Source organism: Elephantulus edwardii, unplaced genomic scaffold (assembly GCF_000299155.1).
Source record: "Elephantulus edwardii isolate Elephantulus edwardi_28Jun2011 unplaced genomic scaffold, EleEdw1.0 scaffold00074, whole genome shotgun sequence".
NCBI classification, from domain to species: domain Eukaryota; kingdom Metazoa; phylum Chordata; class Mammalia; order Macroscelidea; family Macroscelididae; genus Elephantulus; species Elephantulus edwardii.
Genome location: NW_006399824.1, coordinates 1470431 through 1491705, shown reverse-complemented (window position 1 = coordinate 1491705; position 21275 = coordinate 1470431). Strand labels below are relative to the sequence as shown.

General features: G+C 50.7%; 1 protein-coding gene across 1 annotated transcript in view; it reads left to right on the top strand.

The window, feature by feature from the left end:
• SLC29A3 (solute carrier family 29 (equilibrative nucleoside transporter), member 3) overlaps positions 1–16814 on the top strand; it is a 43738-nt gene extending 26924 nt beyond the window's left edge. The window contains exons 3-6 of the mRNA XM_006889038.1: positions 137–219; positions 7506–7732; positions 12181–12343; positions 16160–16814. Of these exons, the coding sequence (XP_006889100.1) occupies positions 137–219; positions 7506–7732; positions 12181–12343; positions 16160–16814 (1128 nt within the window). The remainder of the gene's footprint in view (positions 1–136; positions 220–7505; positions 7733–12180; positions 12344–16159) is intronic.
• Positions 16815–21275: the final 4461 nt, after the last annotated feature.

Sequence of the window (21275 nt, the reverse complement as noted above, 5' to 3'; positions counted from 1 at the left end):
CCTGGGGTAGATTTTACTTATCCTTCCTAGGTGCCTGAGACAATGAGGGAAGCCCCACCTCCCTACCTGTCTGCCCTCAGGTCCCCTCACCTCTCCCTGCAGATCGCCTCAGCAGCCTCCTCCCCTTTGCTTGCAGAACTACTTTGAGAGCTACTTCGCGGTTGCCTCCACTGTGCCCTCCGTCCTCTGCCTCATGGCCAACTTCGTGCTTGTCAACAGGTACGTAGCTTTCTCCCCTTTCAAGCCCCCAGCTTTTGCCTCTGGTCCTCCTCACTCCTTTTTGACCCACAGCTGGTTGTTCTTCCTCTCCAGTTTGCATAATAGTGGCTGACTTAAGTATGAGACAGGTCACGTCACTCTCCTGGAGCCTTGTTGGTGGAACCCCCAGGGGTTAACTATGTCCTGTCAGTAGCCAGTGGGAAGTTTTGGGGCCACACAGTTCTTCTTGGCTGCTTCTCTCAGGGGACCATTGGCCTTACAGCCAAAGGACATCATGTTGATGAGAAGTGCTGTGGAAGCTGGCCTTCCATGTGTTCCTGAGAGTTAAAAACTAAGAACCCGGGATTCCAGCTCTAGCTGTCATCATGTGTGGATGGGATGAAGTGCTCAGTGCTAAGCAGATGTGCTGGCCATTCACTAAAGAGGTCCGTGTGTACTTCTGAGGTAATGTTGGTGAATGCTCTTAGACTAGAGGATGGCTGAACTTTGTCTCATGGCTCCAGACATGTCATCTGGAGGAACCAGTCTGTGGAGAATAATGTCCTATTATGGGCGTCTGCTGGGGGTTCAGGAGGAGAGAGGCTCCCCTCGTTGTGCTTGTGTGCTAGCTCTGAATAGACCAGCCTTTTTGCACCTGTGCTATGGGGCAATGGCAGTTATCTACTGCGGCATAAAAAAACACCCCAAATGATGGTGGCTTCAATTGGTGGTAATGACGAGTGTCGCCTGCAGCTCGAGCTTGTTGTGTGTCACACAGTTCTTGTCTGACAGCAGCTGGGCCTGGAGCAGCCAGGCTCCGGGCCCCTGCCTGTCTTCTCAGTCGCTTCCGGGTCAGTGTCCCAGGACTTCTTATGTTGGGACCATAGTATCCAAGAGTAAATGCACCAAGATAGCGAGATGGAAGTTGTTGGCTTTTATAACTACGTCTTGGAAAGGAAGCTCTGGTGAAGTAGTCCATGTGGGCTTACGATGCTAAACCAAAGGTTCAAATCTACCAGCAGCTGCAAGGAAGAAGACGGGCAGCCTCGGAAACTGAGTGGAGGGCGAGCTATGAATTGTTTCTGACTCAATGACAATCAAGTGAAAGAGAGTCTTGGAGGTCACAGACTAGTGCCTCTGCCATATGCGATTGGTCTGTGGGGTCACGCAGCCCTGCCCCTCCAGGGAAGGAGCTGGAAAGATGGCGCTCAGTCACCTGAAGGCTTTGCAGCTTCTCTAACAAGCTGCTGGCCTCTTCATTTGCACCTTGCTTGGGGCACAGGGCCCCAGTCACTGTCCTGCAGGTGGGGTGCGGCCTCCAGAGACCCCTCCCGAGAAGAAGCAGAGAAGTGCCACTGGGGGCTGGGGATGGTGTTTCTTCAGTCAGTGCCACGAGTCCCTGGAGGACGGTTGTGCCACTGCTGGCAGAAGAGTAGGAGAGACAGGATGCAAGAGGAGGGGACCAAGGGAGAAAGAGGTGACGGAGCTGTGACAGTGAGGAAACCCTTGGCCTCTCTTCCCGGGGCCTCTCATGATGCCCTCTGTCCACTCCCTCATCTGACCTGGGAGTGGGGGCATTTTCCAGCCAGGACCAACCCCACTCATACAAAACAACCTGTGAAACCGACTGCTATCAAGCCAAGTCTGGCTCAGGTCCTGTAGGACAGGGTAGAACCACACCATGGGCTTCCAAGGCTGTAGTAACGTTAGAGGAGCAGACCGCCCCATCTCTGTCCTGTTGGGTGGCCGGTGAGCTGGAACCACCCACCTTTCTGTTAGCAGTGAATCTTATTCCCCATGCCAACCGAGTGCCTCAGATTCGCCCGCCTCTGTCTCTTTCCAGGCTGTGGAAAGATGTCTGGGGCTAAGCGGGGTAGTTTCCCCCCTTCTTCTCTTTTAAAGTTTTTTTTTTTTTAATTATTATTATTTAATCTGTGAGATTGAAACATCTCCTTCTCTCTACTCCCCTGGAGAACTCTGGCCTTCCCTGACTGGCTCATCCATAATCGCCAAGTGTTTTATTATGTTAAATCGGCAGCATCATAAATACTGATGAGCTGGATTTACATTTCGGAGACTTATAAAGAAATCAGTCCCCCAGGGTCCTGAGTCCTCACCAGCCAGGGAGGGAATCTGGCACCTGGGGACAGCTGGCAGCCTCTTCAAGTCTCCCTGATAGATCTTTCCCAGGCCCTAGAGCTATCTCAGCCATCCCCCCCACCCCCACCCCTGAGAGCCACTGAAATGGAGACAAGACTTGTCTGGACTTGCCCTGTGTCCCAACAGTGTCAGCATCCCCTGGGCCCCAGCCTTGTCCAGAGTGGAAGCAGCGAAGGCAGAGCCAGCATGTCCCCGTGAGCATGTCTCCTCAGGTTGTGTGAACGTTGAAAATCGGCCTGGGCAAGATCCCTGAAGGTCCGTGGGATCCCTGGGACAAGGCTGTGCACAGGAGTGGTTTATGCAGCAGGTAGTAGGAAGGAGTCCCGTGCAGATGGACTGTAGGCAGGGGCAGCGGTAGCCGTCCAAACACATTGCTTCTGTAATGTGTTAGGTGTTTGCATCCTCGTTGCCCACTCTCCCCTCCTTTCCCACCCCGGGGCTGCCTGGGTAAGAAGTCCCCCAGCTCTCTTCAGAGCCACCTTCTTGTTCAAGCAATTAATTACCTTGTACTGACAAGCTTGGGAGTGCTTCTGTGACGCCAGCAGCATTTCTGGGTGGACTTTTTTCTATGCTGGTTTCATGAGGAGGAGGTTACAAGCAGAGGCCCGATTCAGTGTGGGCTAGAAACACAGACTCCCTGTGATGCAGGGGCAGGGGAGGCTCGAAGCAGAGGTGCTTGACCCTACCATACAAGGTGCTCCTCCTAACCCCTGCTCATATCCCTTGCTTTTCAGTGTGTGCATCCAACAACTATTGTCCTGCCAGGCCCCGGCCCTAGGGTGCAGGTCCTAGCCTTAGCTAATGTGCAGGTCCCGGCCCTGGTGTGCAGGCTTCTGCCCTGGTGTACAGACCCCGGCCCTGGTGTACAGACCCCGACCCTGGTGTGCAGGCTTCTGCCCTGGTATACAGACCCCGACCCTGGTGTGCAGGCCCCGGCCCTGGTGTGCAGGCTTTGGCCCTGGGTACAGGCTTCGGCCCTGGGTGCAGGCCCTGGCCCTGGTGTGCAGGTCCCGACCCTGGTGTGCAGACCCTGGCCCTGGTGTGCAGGCCCCGGCCCTGGTGTGCAGGCTTCAACCCTGGTGTGCAGACCCCTGCCCAGGTGTGCAGGCCCTACCTTTAAGGCACTGATTCTATCCCTTAGTCTGTCCTTTTTCTCCTTCTTCCCTCACAAACTGGCCACAACTCTGGAATTTGACCCCAACCTATTCCTACACTTGAATTTTTTCAGATTTAGAATCATAAGCTGGATGCAACTTTATGTTGTTCAGTCTTTTCTCCATAAAAAATGAGCAAACTGAGACCCAGAGAGGTTGAACACTTGCCTGGAGTCACACAGCAAGTTAGTGACAGAACTGAGCAGGACTCTGATGGGCTGACCCAGCCTCTGTCCCTGAAGACAGGGATTTTAGTGTGAGTTACCCATTTGGAAGGCAAAGGGAAATAATGAGGAAGTAAGGCAGGTAAAGGAAGATGGCTGATAAAGGTTGCCTTATCAAGCCAGCTCCCACAGAAGCCCTCCAGAACCCCATACTGGGCAATTCTGGGAACTGGTGTAGAGTGCATGCCCTGGGCAGTCCACCCACGTGCTGACGGAGCTGGCGTTTCCTCACTCCTTCCCCACATCGTTGTTGAAGGTGTTCATTGTCTGCCACTTTCAGTCCAATTTATAGACAGTGGCTCCTGATATGCTAAGAGTGAGGACATATGGACAGAGAGCACTGTTGGCTCTGCTGTGATTTATGACCACGTCACTCCTCAGCTTGAAACCTCGTGTGCCCCTTGGGATCCGTGGGCACTCCTGACAACAAATGACATCTCTGCCAGTTGTCACTGGGTCACACTCATGTTGTTGTTGTTATACATCTTCGAGTTGTCCCTACTCATAGCTGACCCTCCACCGTATTTCCAAGGCTGTAGTTTGCATGGGAGGAGATTGCCCATCTTTCTCCCATGGAGCAGCTGGTGGGTTTGAACCGCAGCTCTCCATATATGTCAGAGTAGAACTATGCATCTTAGGGCTTCCGGTGGCTGATTTCTCTGTAGACTCCTGGCCCTTTCTTCCAAGACACCCCTGCATAGGCTCCAGCCTCTACCTTTATGGCTAGAACCGAAACATGCTATACCACCAAGGAACAAATCATAGAGATACAAACTTGGATTTAGTCATTCTCTAAATAGAAAATTTATTTGATCTATCTTCAGGCACAGTTGGATCTAGGGGATTGCAAGCATCAACAGGGTATGTGTGCCTCTGCTTGGCTCTTCTGTAGAGAGTCTCTCACCGTGTCATCACAGCAAGAGTGTTTGTCTTTTCAGTTTATACACGCTAGTCCCAGGGAAGACTAATTGGTCCTGCTTGGATCATATACTAATCGCTAAATCAGTTCCTGCTGGCCAGAAGCCTGAGACTTTAATCACCACGGATTAGGTGATGTAGCTGACAATCTCTTTAGGATTTGGTCCTGAGAAAGGAGAGGCCTCCCAGGAGAGGGCTGCTGGTAGACCACAACAGCCATTCACTCCATATCCCATGGTTAGGTTATATTTATTAAGCCAGACAAGGCCTTACAGGACAAGGTTGGTGTCTCCAGGTCCTCGCTACACTCCAGAGCCAGTTCTTGGCTCTCATGTTGACATGACCATGTCATCCTCTCCCTCAAACTGGTTTCTTTCAGTTCAACCCCCTGCTGAGAAATTGCTTTTCTGCCCCAGATATAGTGAATCAGTCTACATTTTAACAAGATCCCCAAGTGATTCTCAAATGTAGATTTTAATTCAGTATATCTTGGGGTAGAAATGCAAATTCCAGTAGGCTGTTGAATTAGCTCAAGACCCTGGCACACACATACAGACTTATCTCCCCTTCATCTCTTGTGCTTTAGCTTAGATTTTCCTCCAGAAACCCTTCCATGACCCTGGTGAGGGTTTTCTGTCCTTGAACGTGCCCCTGAAGCATGCTAGCTCACCTAGGCAGCACTCACTTCCATCTAGAACGAAATGACCTGTTTCCGGTCAGTGTCTCCCTGCTCTGTCTTGTTACACAGGCATCTAGCACAGTAGTTGGCACAGCACCCCAACAGTGGCTCAGTGAATCCTCGCTGAGTGAGCCTCCAGAGAGGACGCCCTTGAGCAGCCTGCGTGCAGAGTCTGGGTGTCAGTGGATCTGGGTTCTCATCCCGGCTCCATGCAGACGCCTTGAAATCCCCCTTCGCTTCCAGGCCTTCTTCTTCCCCCTTCCAACGTGGAAGCCACACCTGCTGAGGATCAGAAGGAAACTCGGCAGCCTGTGGCCACAAGGCAGTTTGAGGGTGTCCTTTGTGACTTTTCATATTCATCATTTCAAACCTATTTATGTACACACCTATCTTTCCTGCCTTTCAAGTTAATCTTTCACTTTTTTTATCCTCAATTTTTGGGTATATCTAATCTGACTTTCACCCAGCCCCCACCCCGTGGTTCACAGAAAAATTAACTAAACCTCCAATCGGGTTTGAAGCTTAGTCTAATCTGATGATTTAAACAGGCCTTGTTGAAGATGTTCTCGCTTCCTAGAATAAAAATGTGCAGTTTGCTGGAGAAACTCCTGAGCGAAGGCCTCCCTTCAGCACTTCTGTCCCTAGGGCTGTGTCTGGGTGATAGAGATGGGAGAAGTGTGTGGGTGACATGCAGACATCATGTTGGGGGGCAAGGAAGGGAGGCTCTTGCCCTGGAGGGCACTGAATGTGGTACCAGCTGCTGTCCAGGTAATCTGAGATCAACCCAGATGAACTCTCCTGGCCTGGTGGGACCCTTGTCCCATGAGACCTCTGTGCTACCATGCATGTCCATCCGAGAGCACACCCTGGAACAGACCTCCTTCAGCCAGACTTCAACTCTGCTATTTACCAGCCAAGTTCATTAACCTCTGACATCTCAGTTTTCTTGTCTGTGTGACACAGATTTGTAGAAGTCCCATTCTTCCAGAGCTGGCGTGAGGAGTGAGGGAGTGAGTGAGCATATAGCAGACATTTGAACTGTGCTTCGGGCCAGTCAGGTGCTATGTGAACGTTTGCTTTGATGACATGGCTAAGCTCTTCCCTCTGCTGTACCCCACTGACAAGTTTTGGGGACAGAAGTGGTCATCAGAATGGGTGGTCACTGTGTTTATACACTAGGCAAGACGAGCAGGAGCTCAGCCCTGTGGCAGGAGGAGCAGAAATTGACGGCCCTCGTGTCCTGCCCTTGAACATCATGGCAAGATTGCCAGGCACCGTATTTCCTGAGCATTTGCCCTGAGCAGGCCCTGCTCTGCACTCACACAGCTCACTTCCTGATGGCCTTACAAGCACTCTGTGAGGTAGATTAATGCTTGTCTCAGTTACCTTGTTGTTGTCTGTGTACCATCGAGCCAGTACTGACCCATAGCTGACCCTTTAGCCAGTTTTCAGAGGCACTAAATCATACAGGACTTGATTGCCCATTTTTCTCCTGTGGAGCAGCTGGCAGATTCAAACCCCGTGCCTTTGGCTTGGTAGCACAATTGCTTTCCCCTCAGCCAACAGAGCTCCCAGTATAACAGAAATATCACAGTGCAGGTGGTTTCCACAAATATATTTTCTCTTCATTCGAGAGACCAGTCCTAATCCAGGACACTGGTTCTAGAATAAGTCTCTCCCTACCCTCTTCTCCTCCTCCTCCTCCTCCTTCTCCTCTCTCCCTCACCCTTTTCTCTGACTCTCTCTGTCTCTGTACCTATACCTATGTCTATGTCTACGTCTATGTCCACATATACATCTCTGTTTATCTCTCCATCTGTTGCTGACTCTCTCTGTCTCTGTCTCTCCCTGTCTCTCTCTCTCTTTCTCTGTCTCTCTCTGTCTCTCTCTCTCCCTCTGTCTCTCTCTCTCCTTCAGCTCTAGGGGAAGTACCTTGTATTTCCTCAGTTCTGGTTCTCAGTCCCTTGGGGATCTGCACGTGACTTGGCATCTGTCTCCCCATCTCTATTTCCTTGCTCTTTGTGTGTGTTTATATCTCAAAACAGATTAAAACACCCCCTATTAATGATGAGACATTAACATAGCAAAACCTAGCCCTAAATGGGACTATAACCAGAGATTTAGGGGTTGGGTCTGAGGGGACCTCTATCCACCTCCAAATCCTCACCCCAGGATTCCGGTCAGTGTCCGTGTTCTGACCTCCCTGGCCATCATGCTGACCATCTTCGTGATAATGACTGTGCTGGTGAAGGTGGACACCTCCTCCTGGACCCAGGGCTTCTTTGCTTTCACCCTGACCTGCATGGTGGTCATCAGCGGCACCTCCACCGTCTTCAGCAGCAGCATCTATGGCATGACTGGCTCCTTCCCCATGAGGAATTCCCAGGCGCTGCTATCAGGTAAGGGCCGGGTCCAGGGCTGGGCTGGGTGCCGTGGTATCTGAAGATTCTGGAGATTGGCCGTAGGTGAGCACATGGTGGCTGCTCCAGAGAAGGAAATGTGTGTGGGATGTGGGGACGTCCCTGCGTGGTGCACAGAGTTATAGCTGTCGCATGCTAAGTGAAGATCAAGGTTAAAGTCAGCTGAGAGGTTCCTTGGAAGAAAGGTCTGGTGACCTTCTAAAAATCATCTATTAAAAACCTTGTAGTTTACTCTGACAAACATGGTGTCTCAGCAACTGGGGGTGGTGTTAGGATGTATCCGTTATCTCTGGCTGTGTAACAAACTATCCTAAAACATTATGATCCATATCTAGATATTTATGTCTGTCTGTCTGTCTATCTATCTGTCCTCAGGGAGAGGGATAGACAATCTCCTCCCATGTGATTAACAGCCTCTGAAAACTCTCCGTAGGATCAGCTATGGGTCTGACTCTACTGTAAACAACAAACACCATGCCTGTCTATCTGCATTTATCTATCTATATGGAGAGATATGAAAAGAACAGTTTAGGGAGGATGGGGCAGGGACAGCTCATGGTAGCAGCTGGGCTAGCTCAATAGAACCGGAAGCCCTCTGTCAGGAGGGCTTGCTGATGTTGCTGGCATGTTGGTGATGCCTGTTCACTGGGAGCTCATCTGGCCCTGAGCGGGGCCTGGAGCTTGGGTCCCTTCCTACATGGGCCTCACCTCACCAAGGCTGCTTGAGCTTCCTCGCTTCACGGCGCCTGGGTTCCAAGAGCGAGTCTCACAAGGCAAATCAGGCAGAAGCTTTGTTTCTTTAGCCACAGAAGCCATGGTGGTTCACTCTTGTGGTTGTAAACCTAGCTGATTTCTAGCATGGTGGAAATAGAGACACATCTTGGGTGAGGATTATAGAAGTCTCATTGTAACAGAATATATGGAAGGGGAGAGCGAATTGTGATCGTTTCTGGAAAAGACAGTCAGTGGTGCCTGAACCCAGCATTCCTTTCTTTCCTCGATCCCTTCTCCCCTTTTTTTCTTGTCTGTTTTCCTGTTCTTAGTCCTTGATTTTTCCTTTCCTTTTCTCTTACCCCTTCTTCTCTCCCTTCCTTCCTAATTTTGTAGAGGACCTCCCTGTGCTGAGGACTCACAGGTGGACAAGCCCCCGTCCTGTCAGGAGCTACTAGCCTGTAGTTCACTCCTCCGTCCCCTGGCGCTGCGCGTCTGGTGCACGGTAAACACCATGGGAGGGCCGGTGTGTGCTGGGGCTGTGTCTGGAGCTGGAGTTGGCTGTACTTGCATGTTGTCTGGACCTTAGCAGTCTCACTCGCTAAGCCAGCATAGAATCCAGACGAGCCAGCAAGATAAATAGGAGCCAGAACAGGGAGAATCTGGGTTTGCCAGGAGACCACAGTCCTTTAAAACCAGACTGGAGGCCCTGCTGCCCTGCTGTATAGGAGCCTGTGAGAATCTGCCCTGTGCCTGTGAACTACTGCCAGATAGTGTGTGTGACGGGCTTGACAAAGACCCCCAACAAATACACAGCCTCTCCCCACCACCACGCCAGTTCCAGACATCACTAATCCACTGTCAGCTTTCTTCTCAAACCTCTAACTTCTCTGCATAGCCCTGCAGGCAGTTACTTGCAACTGATCAGAGTTTAGATGAGAGCTTAAATCTGTTTGCCACCTTTGAAGTATGGCATTATCCTCCTGGCTCTATGTTGGGAAATACTTGAATCAAATAAAAGGGATTCATTGCTGTCTCCTGAACATAGACATGTGTCCCTGGCACTGCCCCGAGAAGGGCATCTCTGGCCTGACAGGCCACTAAGCATAGAATTGAATCTCTCTGCCATGTCTGGACTCAGAAAGTAGTTCTTAGCCTCTTAACAGCCTCCAACTTCCTAGAAGATGTATCTTTTCAAATATAATTTCAACCATTGACTGTGAACCATTGACATCACTATGTGAGGTCCCCCCTCCACCATGTGCACCCTCACCCATCTCCTGCCCAAGGGGCTCTGATCCCCAAGATGGCTTAGGCACCATTTTCCCAGCCTCCTGTTGATTTGGGGCTCAGTGCATTCTTGGTTCTGTGAATTCTGTGTGTGTTGGCATCCGAGGGAACAATCCATTTGTTTTGTATGGGTGTTTTTTAAAAAAACCCTCATTTGCATGTATTTCCATAACTGATGAGATAAAAGTAGGGAGTCTTGAAGGATGAGCTCCCCGGAGGCCTGGCTTGTTGTTGATGATAATATTGTAAATTCTGTACAAGTGGGAAAGTGAGAGAGGAAAATCAATAGGGAGTGATAGGAAGATAGTGTTCCTTGGGGCAGCCTGAGAATGTCTTCATGAGTTTAACCCTGTTCTGACAAAATGCTCAGGTGGGGATTACAGCTTCTCAGAAGTGGGTGTCCTCTCAGCAAAGGGCTTTCTACCTCGTGCTTGCTGCTTTGATGTGGGGAGGACAGAAAGAGTCAGATATCTAATTGGGAATCAGAGAGGATTTACATGACATTTCTCTGTGCCAGGGACTGTTCTGAGCACTTGACATAGGACAGATCTTTTTAATCCTCATAATAGCCCCAAGAGCTAGGTGTTATTAGCAGCCCCATTTTACATCTGAGGGAAGGGAGACACCGAGATGCTAGATGACTTGCTCAGTGTCACACAGCTAACCGTGAGTCTGGACTCGGGCTCTGGAGTCTGTGTTCTTATCACAGTGCTTATTGTTATGTCTTCGCTCTGCCCTCAGATCACAGCCTCCAACCACCTGGCTAAGAGAAGCATATACTGGGACAGTCGGGGTATAGAATAGGTCCATCAGGGCCACGAGCTGTTTCCTGCAAAGCTTCAGTGAGGTCAGCAGAGTGGGTGAGGCAGTGATGGTGGGCATCACGGTGGACCTGGTGCTGGGCACTCCACTTCTGCTCTATGCAGTGGTGTTGTTGTTATGTGCTATCACGTCAACTGGGATTCCCTAGTGACCCTATGAAAAGAAGATCTGAACTTTGACCTGTCTTGTGCCATCCTTACCATCTCTGCCTGCTTAAGCGGGGGAATAGTGGTACCAGGTCAAAGCTGCCTGGTGATGATGAGACAGTCCGTGCCCACACATGAACCAGAGGCCATTTCCATGCAGCCAGTATGTGGTCACCTGCTTGTCTCCTTGGGAAGGGATATCCTGATCATCTGTAGTGGCTGTTCATTCACTCAGCTGGTTAATCCAGCATCTTCCCGGGCACCACTGCATTCATGATAATAGCCCCGTCTTTGTGTCTTTGTGTGCAGCTCTTTGCCATCGTCCATTCCGTCTCCACCTCATGCTGTCACATTTTCCGGCAATCATCTGACATGGAGAGGAGTTCTCTGATCTGCCCACACATATGGTACTCTCCACACCAGTGCTACACCCAAGCCTTCTGACTGTTGGGCAGCACAGAGTATCAGGTTCAAAAGAAAAGACATGAGCTGGCCTCCTCCGAGCTACTGTGTGACTGTGGGAAGGAAGAGGACTGGCCCTTTCCCAGCGTCACCTCTCATTACACCTTCAAATCAGTTGTATATGGCAGGCATTATTACTCCCATTTTACAAATGAGTAAACTGTGGCTCAGAGAAGTCACATTAGCCCACAGGCCACAGAGCTAGCAAGTGGCAGAGCCACAAGTCAGATAGACATCTCCTTGCCGCTTGCACCCAAGACCCATGAAGCTCTGGCTCCTCCGTCAGGGAGCATTGAATGGGTGTGCCAGCCTCGTGGTCACAGGCTGCAGATGTTCAAGGCCTCGGCAAGACAGGATGCTCTATGGGGCAGGGCAGCTGGACGCACATGCAGGTGTGTGTATGTGCTCACGTGTGTGGGTTGCACTCACTGCCTCAGGATACAAAATAAATTCTGTGAGCTCATAGCTGGGGGACCAATCAGTGACACCCAGATATTAGCCTGGGAGGCAGCAAGAGAATCTTTGCTAGGAAGTTCTCTGAGCCTTTACTACTTTGCTTGGTGGGTGTTTGGGCCACAGGAAGCATCGAGCTCTCTGAGGTCTCTGACCCTGAGTGAACATTTGGACTTCTAGCAGGAGGGCAATAAAGAGATAGGGGTCAAGGGTCAGAGGTGAAACCAGAAAGCAGATGGAGTGGGGGCTCCAGGAGTTCAATTGCCACCTCAAGTGGCAGCCTTCGTACCATGTGCTTTGGAGAGGAGCCCAAGTCCCAGGGCTGGGGACGTCGAGGAACTGTCCCACTCAGATGCTCATGGCTACAGAACCCCTCCATGCTCACCAAGGTTTCAGGAGCTGAGGAAACTGTGAGGGAGTGTTTTCCTTTCATTTTTGTTAAGCCCTCCCATCCTTGCAGGGACAGGCCTGAGGTGCAGGGAAGAAGGACCCATAGTTTCACCTCTTCAGGCCTTCCCCACTGACCGCCTCTGGTCTCTGCAGGAGGTGCCATGGGCGGGACCATCAGCGCTGTGGCCTTGTTGGTGGACCTGGCTGTGTCCAACGATGTGACGGATAGTGCCCTGGCCTTCTTCCTGACTGCTGACGTCTTCCTCATGGTCTGCATCGGGCTGTACCTGCTACTGCCCAGGCTGGAGTACGCCAGGTGAGACCGCCCCGACTCTGTCCACTCCTCCTTAAGTACAGATGTATGCCACATGCTATATATTTCCATTCTTATGGCACCCGATTAGAGCATGTATCGGTTTTCTTGTGGGTTTTTGCCTGTTTCCCCCACGTGGGGTGATCTCTGTGTGGGCAGAAGGCTGTGTATGTTTGATTCACTGCTGTGTCCCCAGTGTGGCAGGGCCACTGAACATGAGACACTGATTCCCGCCACACACCATGCAGTCTACATGTTTTAGGAGAGGGAAGACAGGTGAAGGCGGGTTAATAATGAATGAAGTCCTCATTCCCTGACTACTCGCTCTGCTCCAGGCACATGTTATACCTCATTTAATACTCACTCAGCTCTGTTCCTCTCAGGCTATAGTATAGTTGTTATTATTATTCTTCCACCTCCCCCCCACTTGTCGGTTTGTCCTACTGTGGTGGCTTGCATGGTGTGATGCTGGAAGCTGTGTCACCATTATATCAGTAGGGTCACCCCTGGTGGACAGGTTTCAGCTGAGCTTCCAGACTAGAACCGACTAGGAAGAAAGGACTGGCAATCTGCTTCTCAAAAGTGTCTTCTTGTTATTAGATGCCTCCGACTCGGCATAACAGAACAAAATCCTGTCCCGTCCTGTGCCATCCTTATTATCTTTGTTATGCTTAAGGCCAGTATTGGAGGCACTGTGTCAGTCCGTCTTACTCAGGATCATCACCTTTTCCACTGACCCTCTAAACCTGATGACCTTCTCCAGACACTGGTCCCTCCTGAAAACATGACAGAAGTATGGGAGAGAAGTCTCAACACCGTCACTTCTAAGGAGGATTCTGGCTGCACTTATTTCAAGACATACTTCTTTGTTCTTTTGGCAGTCTGTGGCATGTTCAGTTCTTCTCCACCACCACAATTCAAAGGCATCAATTTTTGGTCTTAATTCTTTGCCCAGCTTTCACATACATGTGAAGCAGTTGGCCTTGAGTTACGCACGCCTTCAGTCTTTAATGTGAAATCTTTATTCTTTAGCAGTTTTGAGAAGTCTTTGGTGCAGATTCACCCACTGCAGCAGGTCTTTGATTTTCTGACTACTGCTTCCATGGGTGCTTGTTTGGGTGCAAGTAAAATGAAATCCTCGGCAGCGTCAGTTTTTCTCCATTTATCACAGTTAACACAGTTAATTTGTCTTTTTTTGTGAATATTTCTCTCTTCTTGATTTTGAGGTATAATCTATACTGAAGGCTCTTTGGGCTTCGTCAGTATGTACTTCAAGTTTGTTTTTCATTTTCTTCACCAAGGTTGTATCATCTTGATATTGCAAGGGTTTTGTTTGTTTGTTTGTTTTAATATCATAGGTTGTTATTGAGTCTTCCTCCAATACTAATGGCACATTCTTCTTCAGATAAATTCTTGTTCTGAAAGTTAGCAAAAAAAACCCCCTCATGGCTCACAACAGAATGTTATCTAACTCCCTTGCTTTGGATATGCTGTCAGGAGAGAGGACTCGCTGGAGGAGGATGTGCTTTGGGGGGGCATAGAGGGCCAGCAGTCGCGATGCCAACCCTTAGTGGGTAGACTGGCACAGTACCACAGTGATGGGCTTGCACGAGGCGGCAGCCGTGAAGATGCCACAGGGCCCGGCAGCGTTTCATTGTGCTGTACACAGGTCGCTGCGGGTCAGAGTTGACGCAACATCAGCAACATTATTATTCCCATCGACAAACGAGAAAAACAGACGCTAGAGAAATGAGAGCCCTGCCTGAAGCAGCAGCCAGATGTGCTGAATGGAGCAGCACTGGTTCTGAACTTGGACCCTGCCCTGTGCCTTTGATCACTGTACCACTTGCCTTTCTCTCTCTCTAGTGCCGCCTCCTTCTTATTTCCTGCTGTTCTTGGGGTGGGGGTGGGAGGATCATCCTCAGCTTCATCTCAGGTTTTACTCTTTTCCATGCGGTTTCATATTTATTATTGTATTTGATCCTCAGAGCAGCTCTATGATAGAGGAAAGACAAGTGTTACCCCCATTTTACAAGTGAGAAAAGGCAGTCAGAAAGCTAGTGATCCGTGGTCACATAGTGTGTGAGCCGGTGGCGTGGGGGATACTTCTAGCCCTGGCTCCTGCCTTTTCTTGCGAGAACCTCCTGTGCTAGGCAGGATTTGGCTCTCCCTCATGGAGTTGCTCTCGAGTCAACTCTGAATCCCAGTGACCTTGTGTATCATGGAAGGCGATGTCCCACGCCATCTTCACAATTGTTGGGGTGGCAATACAGCTCACTGAAGACTTCTTTGTTTCTGTTTTACCAACAATGATGCCCTTTTCTGACAGCTGTTATTTTCTGAGAAAGTTTCCAAAGTAAGAAATCGCAGTCTCACTCGCCTCCTTTGTAAGGATCATTCTGGTTTTATTTCCCATTATATAGAATATCCAGACAGGTCTGTTTCCGGTAGAAGGTAAACCGGTGGCGTAGCGGGTTATATGTTACACTAGTAACTGAATGGCTGGCAGTTCGAATCTACCAACTATTCCATAAGAGAAAGATGAGCAGTCTGGTCCTGTTATGATGCATAACCTCAGAAACCTGAGGGTTGAAGGGTTGCTGCGGGTTGGAGCCTGCTTGAGCAGTGGGCTTGGCGAGGTTTTGTTTCTGACAGAGTGGTCAGTTATCCTGATTTGACTTGGACTGAGGGAGTTTCTGGGACAGGGACCATTTAGTGCTAAAAGGCCAACCTCAGACCATCTGGGATGACTGTATTAATACGGGTTGCCCTAGTTTATAGTCTTGCTTGGGAACTGGTCTTACTCAAGCAGTCCAAAGTCCCTCTAGTCAAGCATGTGACAGAGATCACCCAAGGTTTTGCCATATTATGGAAGTTTCTGCTTCTTTGCTGATCAAGACTTTTGGATTATAGAACTTCATTTGAAGAGGAGCTTATAAAGAGACTTGTGCTCTTGGGGTGACTCAGACAAAAACTTGTTTTAGAAGGAACATACAGGTGCTGCCCCCAGAGGGCTGTGCTGGGAACTCTGTTCTGACCAGCAAGGACCAAGCCCAGTGCAATTCTGGGTGTTCACTGGACATCAGACATTGCCATTCCATGGCGAGCTAGAAGTCAAGGGTTAGATGAGGCAGAGAGGTCTGGAAGAACTTTAGAGTAAGAGTTTCAACCAGAGGAACTTGGTGAGGAGCTTGCTCTGAGCAGATTTAAGACAGAGACCTAATGCCGAGTAGAGGGGGAAGTAAGAATGTTCTGCTCCCTGGATAGTAATTGTGAAACAAAACCAGGGTCAGGCGCAAGCGCCTTGCTCAGCATCACATGGAAATGTTATTCTGCAGAAGAACCCCCTCCTCCCCGCCACTTGCTGTCATCTGTGTACTTTCAGGAAGGGAGGCTGAGAGAAACGTCTAGTGAACCTTCTCCATGGCTCCAATGCTCATGGCCTCATTTTGCAGAAGAGCAGTCTGAGGCCCAGAAAAGCGAGTGTCTAGCCCACGAGGACCCTGCTGTGAGGCAGAGCCCCACTCTTCTCAAACACTGTTCCCTCACCACACCCCAAGCCCTTCTCTTAGAGCTGTGTCAATGCGCTCAGCCCCAGACCTCCTGGATTTCAGACACCGGAGGCCTCAAAAGGTGCAGGGACTTAGACAGGGTCTCAAACAAAAGCCAAGTACCGGTCAAAGGAGCAGGTGTTGAAAGGATCGATGATACTCAGTGTCAAGAGGACAGGAGAATCATAGGTTACTTATTCTTTCAACAAATATGTTTTCAAGAAGTGTGTTTTCTGACCACCCCTGACCGTGTGCCTTCTCCCTGCAGGTACTACATGAGGCCCATCCGGCCAGCCCGGGGACTGCCCAGTGGTGAGGAGCAGCCCTGGGACTCCCCCAGGGCCTCAGTGTTGGACCCCAGCCCTCTTGGCTCCCACATGCCCCCTCTGCGCCCCATCCTGAAGGTGACGGCAGGCCTGGGCTTCTGTGTCATCTGTATCTTCTTCATCACCGGCCTCATCTTCCCTGCCATCTCCACCAACATCGAGTCCCTGGAAAAGGAGTCGGGATCATTATGGACCACCAAGTTCTTTGTCCCCCTCACCACCTTCCTCCTGTACAACTTTGCCGACCTCTGCGGCCGGCAGATCACAGCCTGGATCCAGGTACCAGGGCCCAAGAGTAAGCTGCTCCCAGGGCTGGTGCTCCTCCGGACCTGCTTCATCCCCCTGTTCATGTTTTGCAACTACCAGCCCCGTATGCACCTGAAGACAGTGGTCTTCACGTCTGACATCTACCCCATAGTCTTTACCTCCCTGCTGGGGCTCAGCAATGGTTACCTCAGTACCCTGGCTCTCATCTATGGGCCCAAGATCGTGTCCCGGGAACTGGCTGAGGCCACAGGAGTGGTCATGTCCTTCTACCTGAGTCTGGGTCTGCTGCTGGGCTCAGCCTGCTCTACGCTGCTGGTGCATCTCATCTAGGAGGATGCTGGGCCACGTGACGCCTTGGAGCCTCTGTGGTGAGGAAGGTCTGGGTGACATGGGTGAAGGCGGGAGCTCTCCTGGGTGCAGAAAGGAGAGCCCACTCGGACCTCTGTCCCCAAGAACGAATGGAGTAGATTGTCCCATGATATTCTCAGCACGTTACACTCCGAGATGCCAGAGCAGGACTAGTGAAGAGCCAGTCTCAGTGTGGGGATATCACCTTCCTAGCTCACCGCCAGCATCCCACCCTTCTTGATAGTCACCTGCTGGTTTCTAGCTCGTCTAAAAGGTGCTACTAGGGTGTTTGCTTGACTACTGAGTTGTTACAGAGCTGGTGCTAAAACCCAAGCCCAGACTTTTTGCTTTCCTCTTGCCTTCTTCCTTCCATCTGGCAGCAGAAGGGAAGAGAATCCTGTCTTCTTTACCAGGGGGAGTCCTCCTAAAATAGAGGCCCCCCGGGGATGGCCTCACCCATGCCCAAGATTCAAGTCTATGCAGACCCTGCCATGTTACAAATGGGAGACCACCAGCCAGAAAGACTGGAAAATCAAGAAAGAGGCTGTCCAGGAATCCTCCATCCCATAACCAGGGCCCCTGAGGGCCTGGTGCTCCGTGACACAGCATGCGGGTCATGTGGTCTATGGCCTGGATCGGGGTGGGGAGCTTTTACTGTTTGCCTGAACATGTCAAAGCTGTTTGTTCAAGGGTATAATAAATACCTGGGTATTTTATACAAACCTTTTTGGTGTCATTATTAATCAAGAATCAAGCATATTCCAGTCTGCCATTTGCGGACGCCTTAAAAGAGAGTAAGCACATTGGGATGCGCCGTCGTCCCCCGTCCCCCCATCATGCCCTCGCCTGGTGCTGCCTCCTCTTAGGCAGCCAGAGTGCTCCTTGGAGGCAAGGATGCCGAAGCTTTGTCTCATGTATTTTAAGCATGTTGTTAGGAGAGGTTATTCTTTGGAAAGAGACATTATTCTTGGAATAATATCATTATTGTCGGGTCAGCAAAGGAGAGGAAGACTCTCAACGAAATGGGTCGACACAGTGTCTGCAGCAATGCATTCAAGTGTGTCAGAGATGATCGTGTGGCACAGGACGGGCTAGGGTTCTGGTCTGTTGTTCATAGGGTAGCTATCAGCAGTGCTCGACTTAAAGGCACCTAATGACAACAAGAGAGGCTACAGGCAGCCCACGGTGCATTATACTCCAGAACTAGTTAATAGTCCTGACTGGGGGCAGGAGGAGTTGTTCTAGAACCCAGCCTGCAGATACCCTTCCCACGGGAGCTGGGACAGCAGGTCCACTCCTTCCCTCCATCTCCTCTGTGTCCTCTCTGACTGAGTCACAGCCAAGGCTCAGGTTGAGTTGTTCGAGATTGGACCTCGAAGGGCAGGAGGGAAAGGTCCCACCCAGCATCCCATCAAGCGAGCAGGACCTCAGAGCCCATTCACTATCGAAAGTCAATTTTTCAGAAAATCAAAACCACTAGAGCCCTGACACCGATTAGCAGAATGAGCAGTGGCTTTGTCCTGCTTTGCTTTGAGTAGTTCTGTGTTTTGATGCTGTTGCTACAAAGAACACATTTACAGTATCTGACGTGAATCATAATGTGTATATAGTGAGGCTGTTCCTGAGCCCCAGCTCTGAGGAAGCAGGCTGTGCTGGGAATCAGTGAGAGAAAGGAAGCCTGTTAGACCCAGAGAATTTCTCAAGAACCGCATGGAGAGCACAGTCTCGGCCTGAGTCTCTGCAGCTCCAGAGCACAGGCCAGGCTGTCCCTCTCTGGCGCCGGCTCAGTGGGGTCCTGCAGCAGCGACTGCAGAAACACTAATCCACCCAGCGGCGCGGCTTACACTCCCTGCTGTCTCAGTCTACTACACACCCCCTCTTTGGCCACAGAATTGAAGAGGACACCCTTGAGAGGTTTTCTGAAACTAGATACCTTAAGAAAACGGGGGAGAGGGGAATTCTCTTCCAGGAGCCTGAGATCTCCCCCAGCCCCCTGGCTTTTTCCACCCTGACATTAATGCGGGGGTTGATTTGGGGGATCCATCTGGCTGGCAATGCATCTTGGCCACTGGGCATTTTAGAAAACGGGCAGTATGGTACCAGCAGTCTGATCTGAGAGATGGGGTGGCCCTGGGACTTACTGGAGAGGAGTGAGGGGTCTGTTAAAAGGGGGGATGGCTTTCAGAAAAAGTAGGGGAGGGGGCACCCTGTTAGTGACATTATTTGAAATGAACATAGCATGCAGGGAAAAGGGGGTGTCAGGTGAGATGATGCACTGCTGAGGGGGTGCTGGTGAGAGGTAAACTAGATCAGCAGCTCCAGCTTCACTCCGGGGGCTGGTTGGCTGGGAGTGGGGTGAATGTGAGCCCCATCTTTACACACTAGACACCTTAGTGGGCGCTTAATAAAGGATCACTGCTTCCCAGGAGGGAGGGAGGACACACCAATGTCTTTGCAGGCAGAGTGGGCCATGGAGGGTCATGTTGAAGAGCACGTGGAGGGCCACATGGAAGGGCATGCAGAGGGGCATGTGGAGAGGCATGTTGAGGGGCACGTGGAGGGGCATGTGGAGGGGCACAGGCATCCCTGTGACAGCAGCTCCTAGAGTTTGGCTGCTGTGGCTCGAGTTTCCTACGCTCCCAGCAAGCTTTAGAAACAGCCACACACCTTGAACAGAACCTGCTAGAAAAGGTGATTTTCAAGACCCGCAGTCAGTGCGGGGAGTGGGGAATGGGTTGGAGGGCCCCTGAGAAGCTTCCTTCATCCAGTAATAATAGTTCTTTGATTGAACCCCAAGTGGCAATGTGCCCAGACCACCTGGATTTTCATTTTCCCAATTTCATTGAGTAAAGAAAGCCAGGGGCATTAGAGTAGGTGGCCTGAGTGACAGGTACTTTTAAGAAATGTTTGTTTGTGCATTCATGGGGATGTGAGGGGAGAGGACCCAGCAGGTATTATTACCAGACTTCATTCTTCTGTCATCTTCCCAGAACCCCAGGTACACGCCTTATGCCCCATGTGTAGATGCTCATACACAGTGAGGCCGAGTAACTTACTCAAGTCACTCAGCAACTAGCGGTTTATACAGGAATCAAACCCAGGTCTCCTGAACCCAGAGGTCACTGCACATACTGCTGTGTCGACTGAGCCCTCCCTCCCTCTTTTATTCTTGTCACCTGTCATGCCTATTCTCTACTCTGTGTTCTGGCTGCAGTCTTGTGTCAAATAAATGAAGATTTGGGGTACTGGTTTGGCCTGGCTGCCTGCTATCTGGGCCCCATGATCCCCTTCCTTGGGCATGGACTCCTGGGCTATTGCCAGGCCCTGCATATTTCCAGTCTAGTCCCATCTCCACATGCCCTGGCCTCTCTCTGTCTAGTCCTACCATCTTCTTCCTCCTCACACCAGCCCCTGCTCCCCTGCTACTCAGGAGCCCCAGCATGTCTTCCGGTTAATGGGCCTGTGCTGGGACAGCAGTCACAGAGCACAATTTTGAGGTCAGGACATCTTGCTCCCAGCCTCACTAAGTTCTGGCTGTGTGAGTCACTTCTTCGTCTATACCATGGGGATAGTAAGAACCGTTTTTGTGCCTGTTTGCTGTGCCACTGAGCCAGCCGGTCACTCCCACGCCTGGCCCAAAGGCATGGCGGGACTCAGGCCTGAGCAGCAGGGTGACTCAAGACCACATGTCCGCCCGGCTCCCACCCACAATTCAGTAACTTGGAGGCGGGAGGAAGACAAGCCTCAGCCTGAAATGATGGCCTCACCTGTCAAAGAGGGCCTCAGTCTTCCCCAGCAACAGCCGCCAGCCAGCTGATCCACTGCCCAGCTGTACCCTACTGCTCCTCCAACTGAGAGCGAACTCCGGACACAGCCTGGAGTGGAGCAGAGGCACAGGCCCCTGTCACCAGACTGAGGCCTCAATGCTGGTGCTGCTACCTTCAAGCTTTTGTCACTTCGGCCAAGTCTTGCTAGGAACCTCTTTTCTCATCTCTAAAATGAGAGTCCTCCCAGGACTATTGTGAGGATTAAAGAAGCCTCAGTAGTAAATGTAAAACTGTCTAGAATGCAGTTGCTTATTCCCTGCTGTCAAGTCAAAACCGACTTATAGCTGAGTCTCTAAGAGGTTTCCAAGGTAAATCACATGGGAGGAGAGGGCTCGCCTTGCTCCTACAGAGCCAAGGTGGAATCGAACTGTCAGAGGTGCCATCTCTGGATTAGCAGCTCCTTACGTGCTGGCTGCACCACCAGGCTTCCCTTTAATTATACTAAATTCTCAAAAATCCTCAGTGTTTGCTTTTTTTCCTGCCCCTTTTTACTTTCTCTTTGGCTGCTTCCTGGGCAATCTGTTGTGATATCAAACGTCGTACCCAGCACTTGGCATGGGCCTCAGATCCCACACTCTCCAGCTCTGACCCCTGTTTGACATTCAAGGCTTCAGTC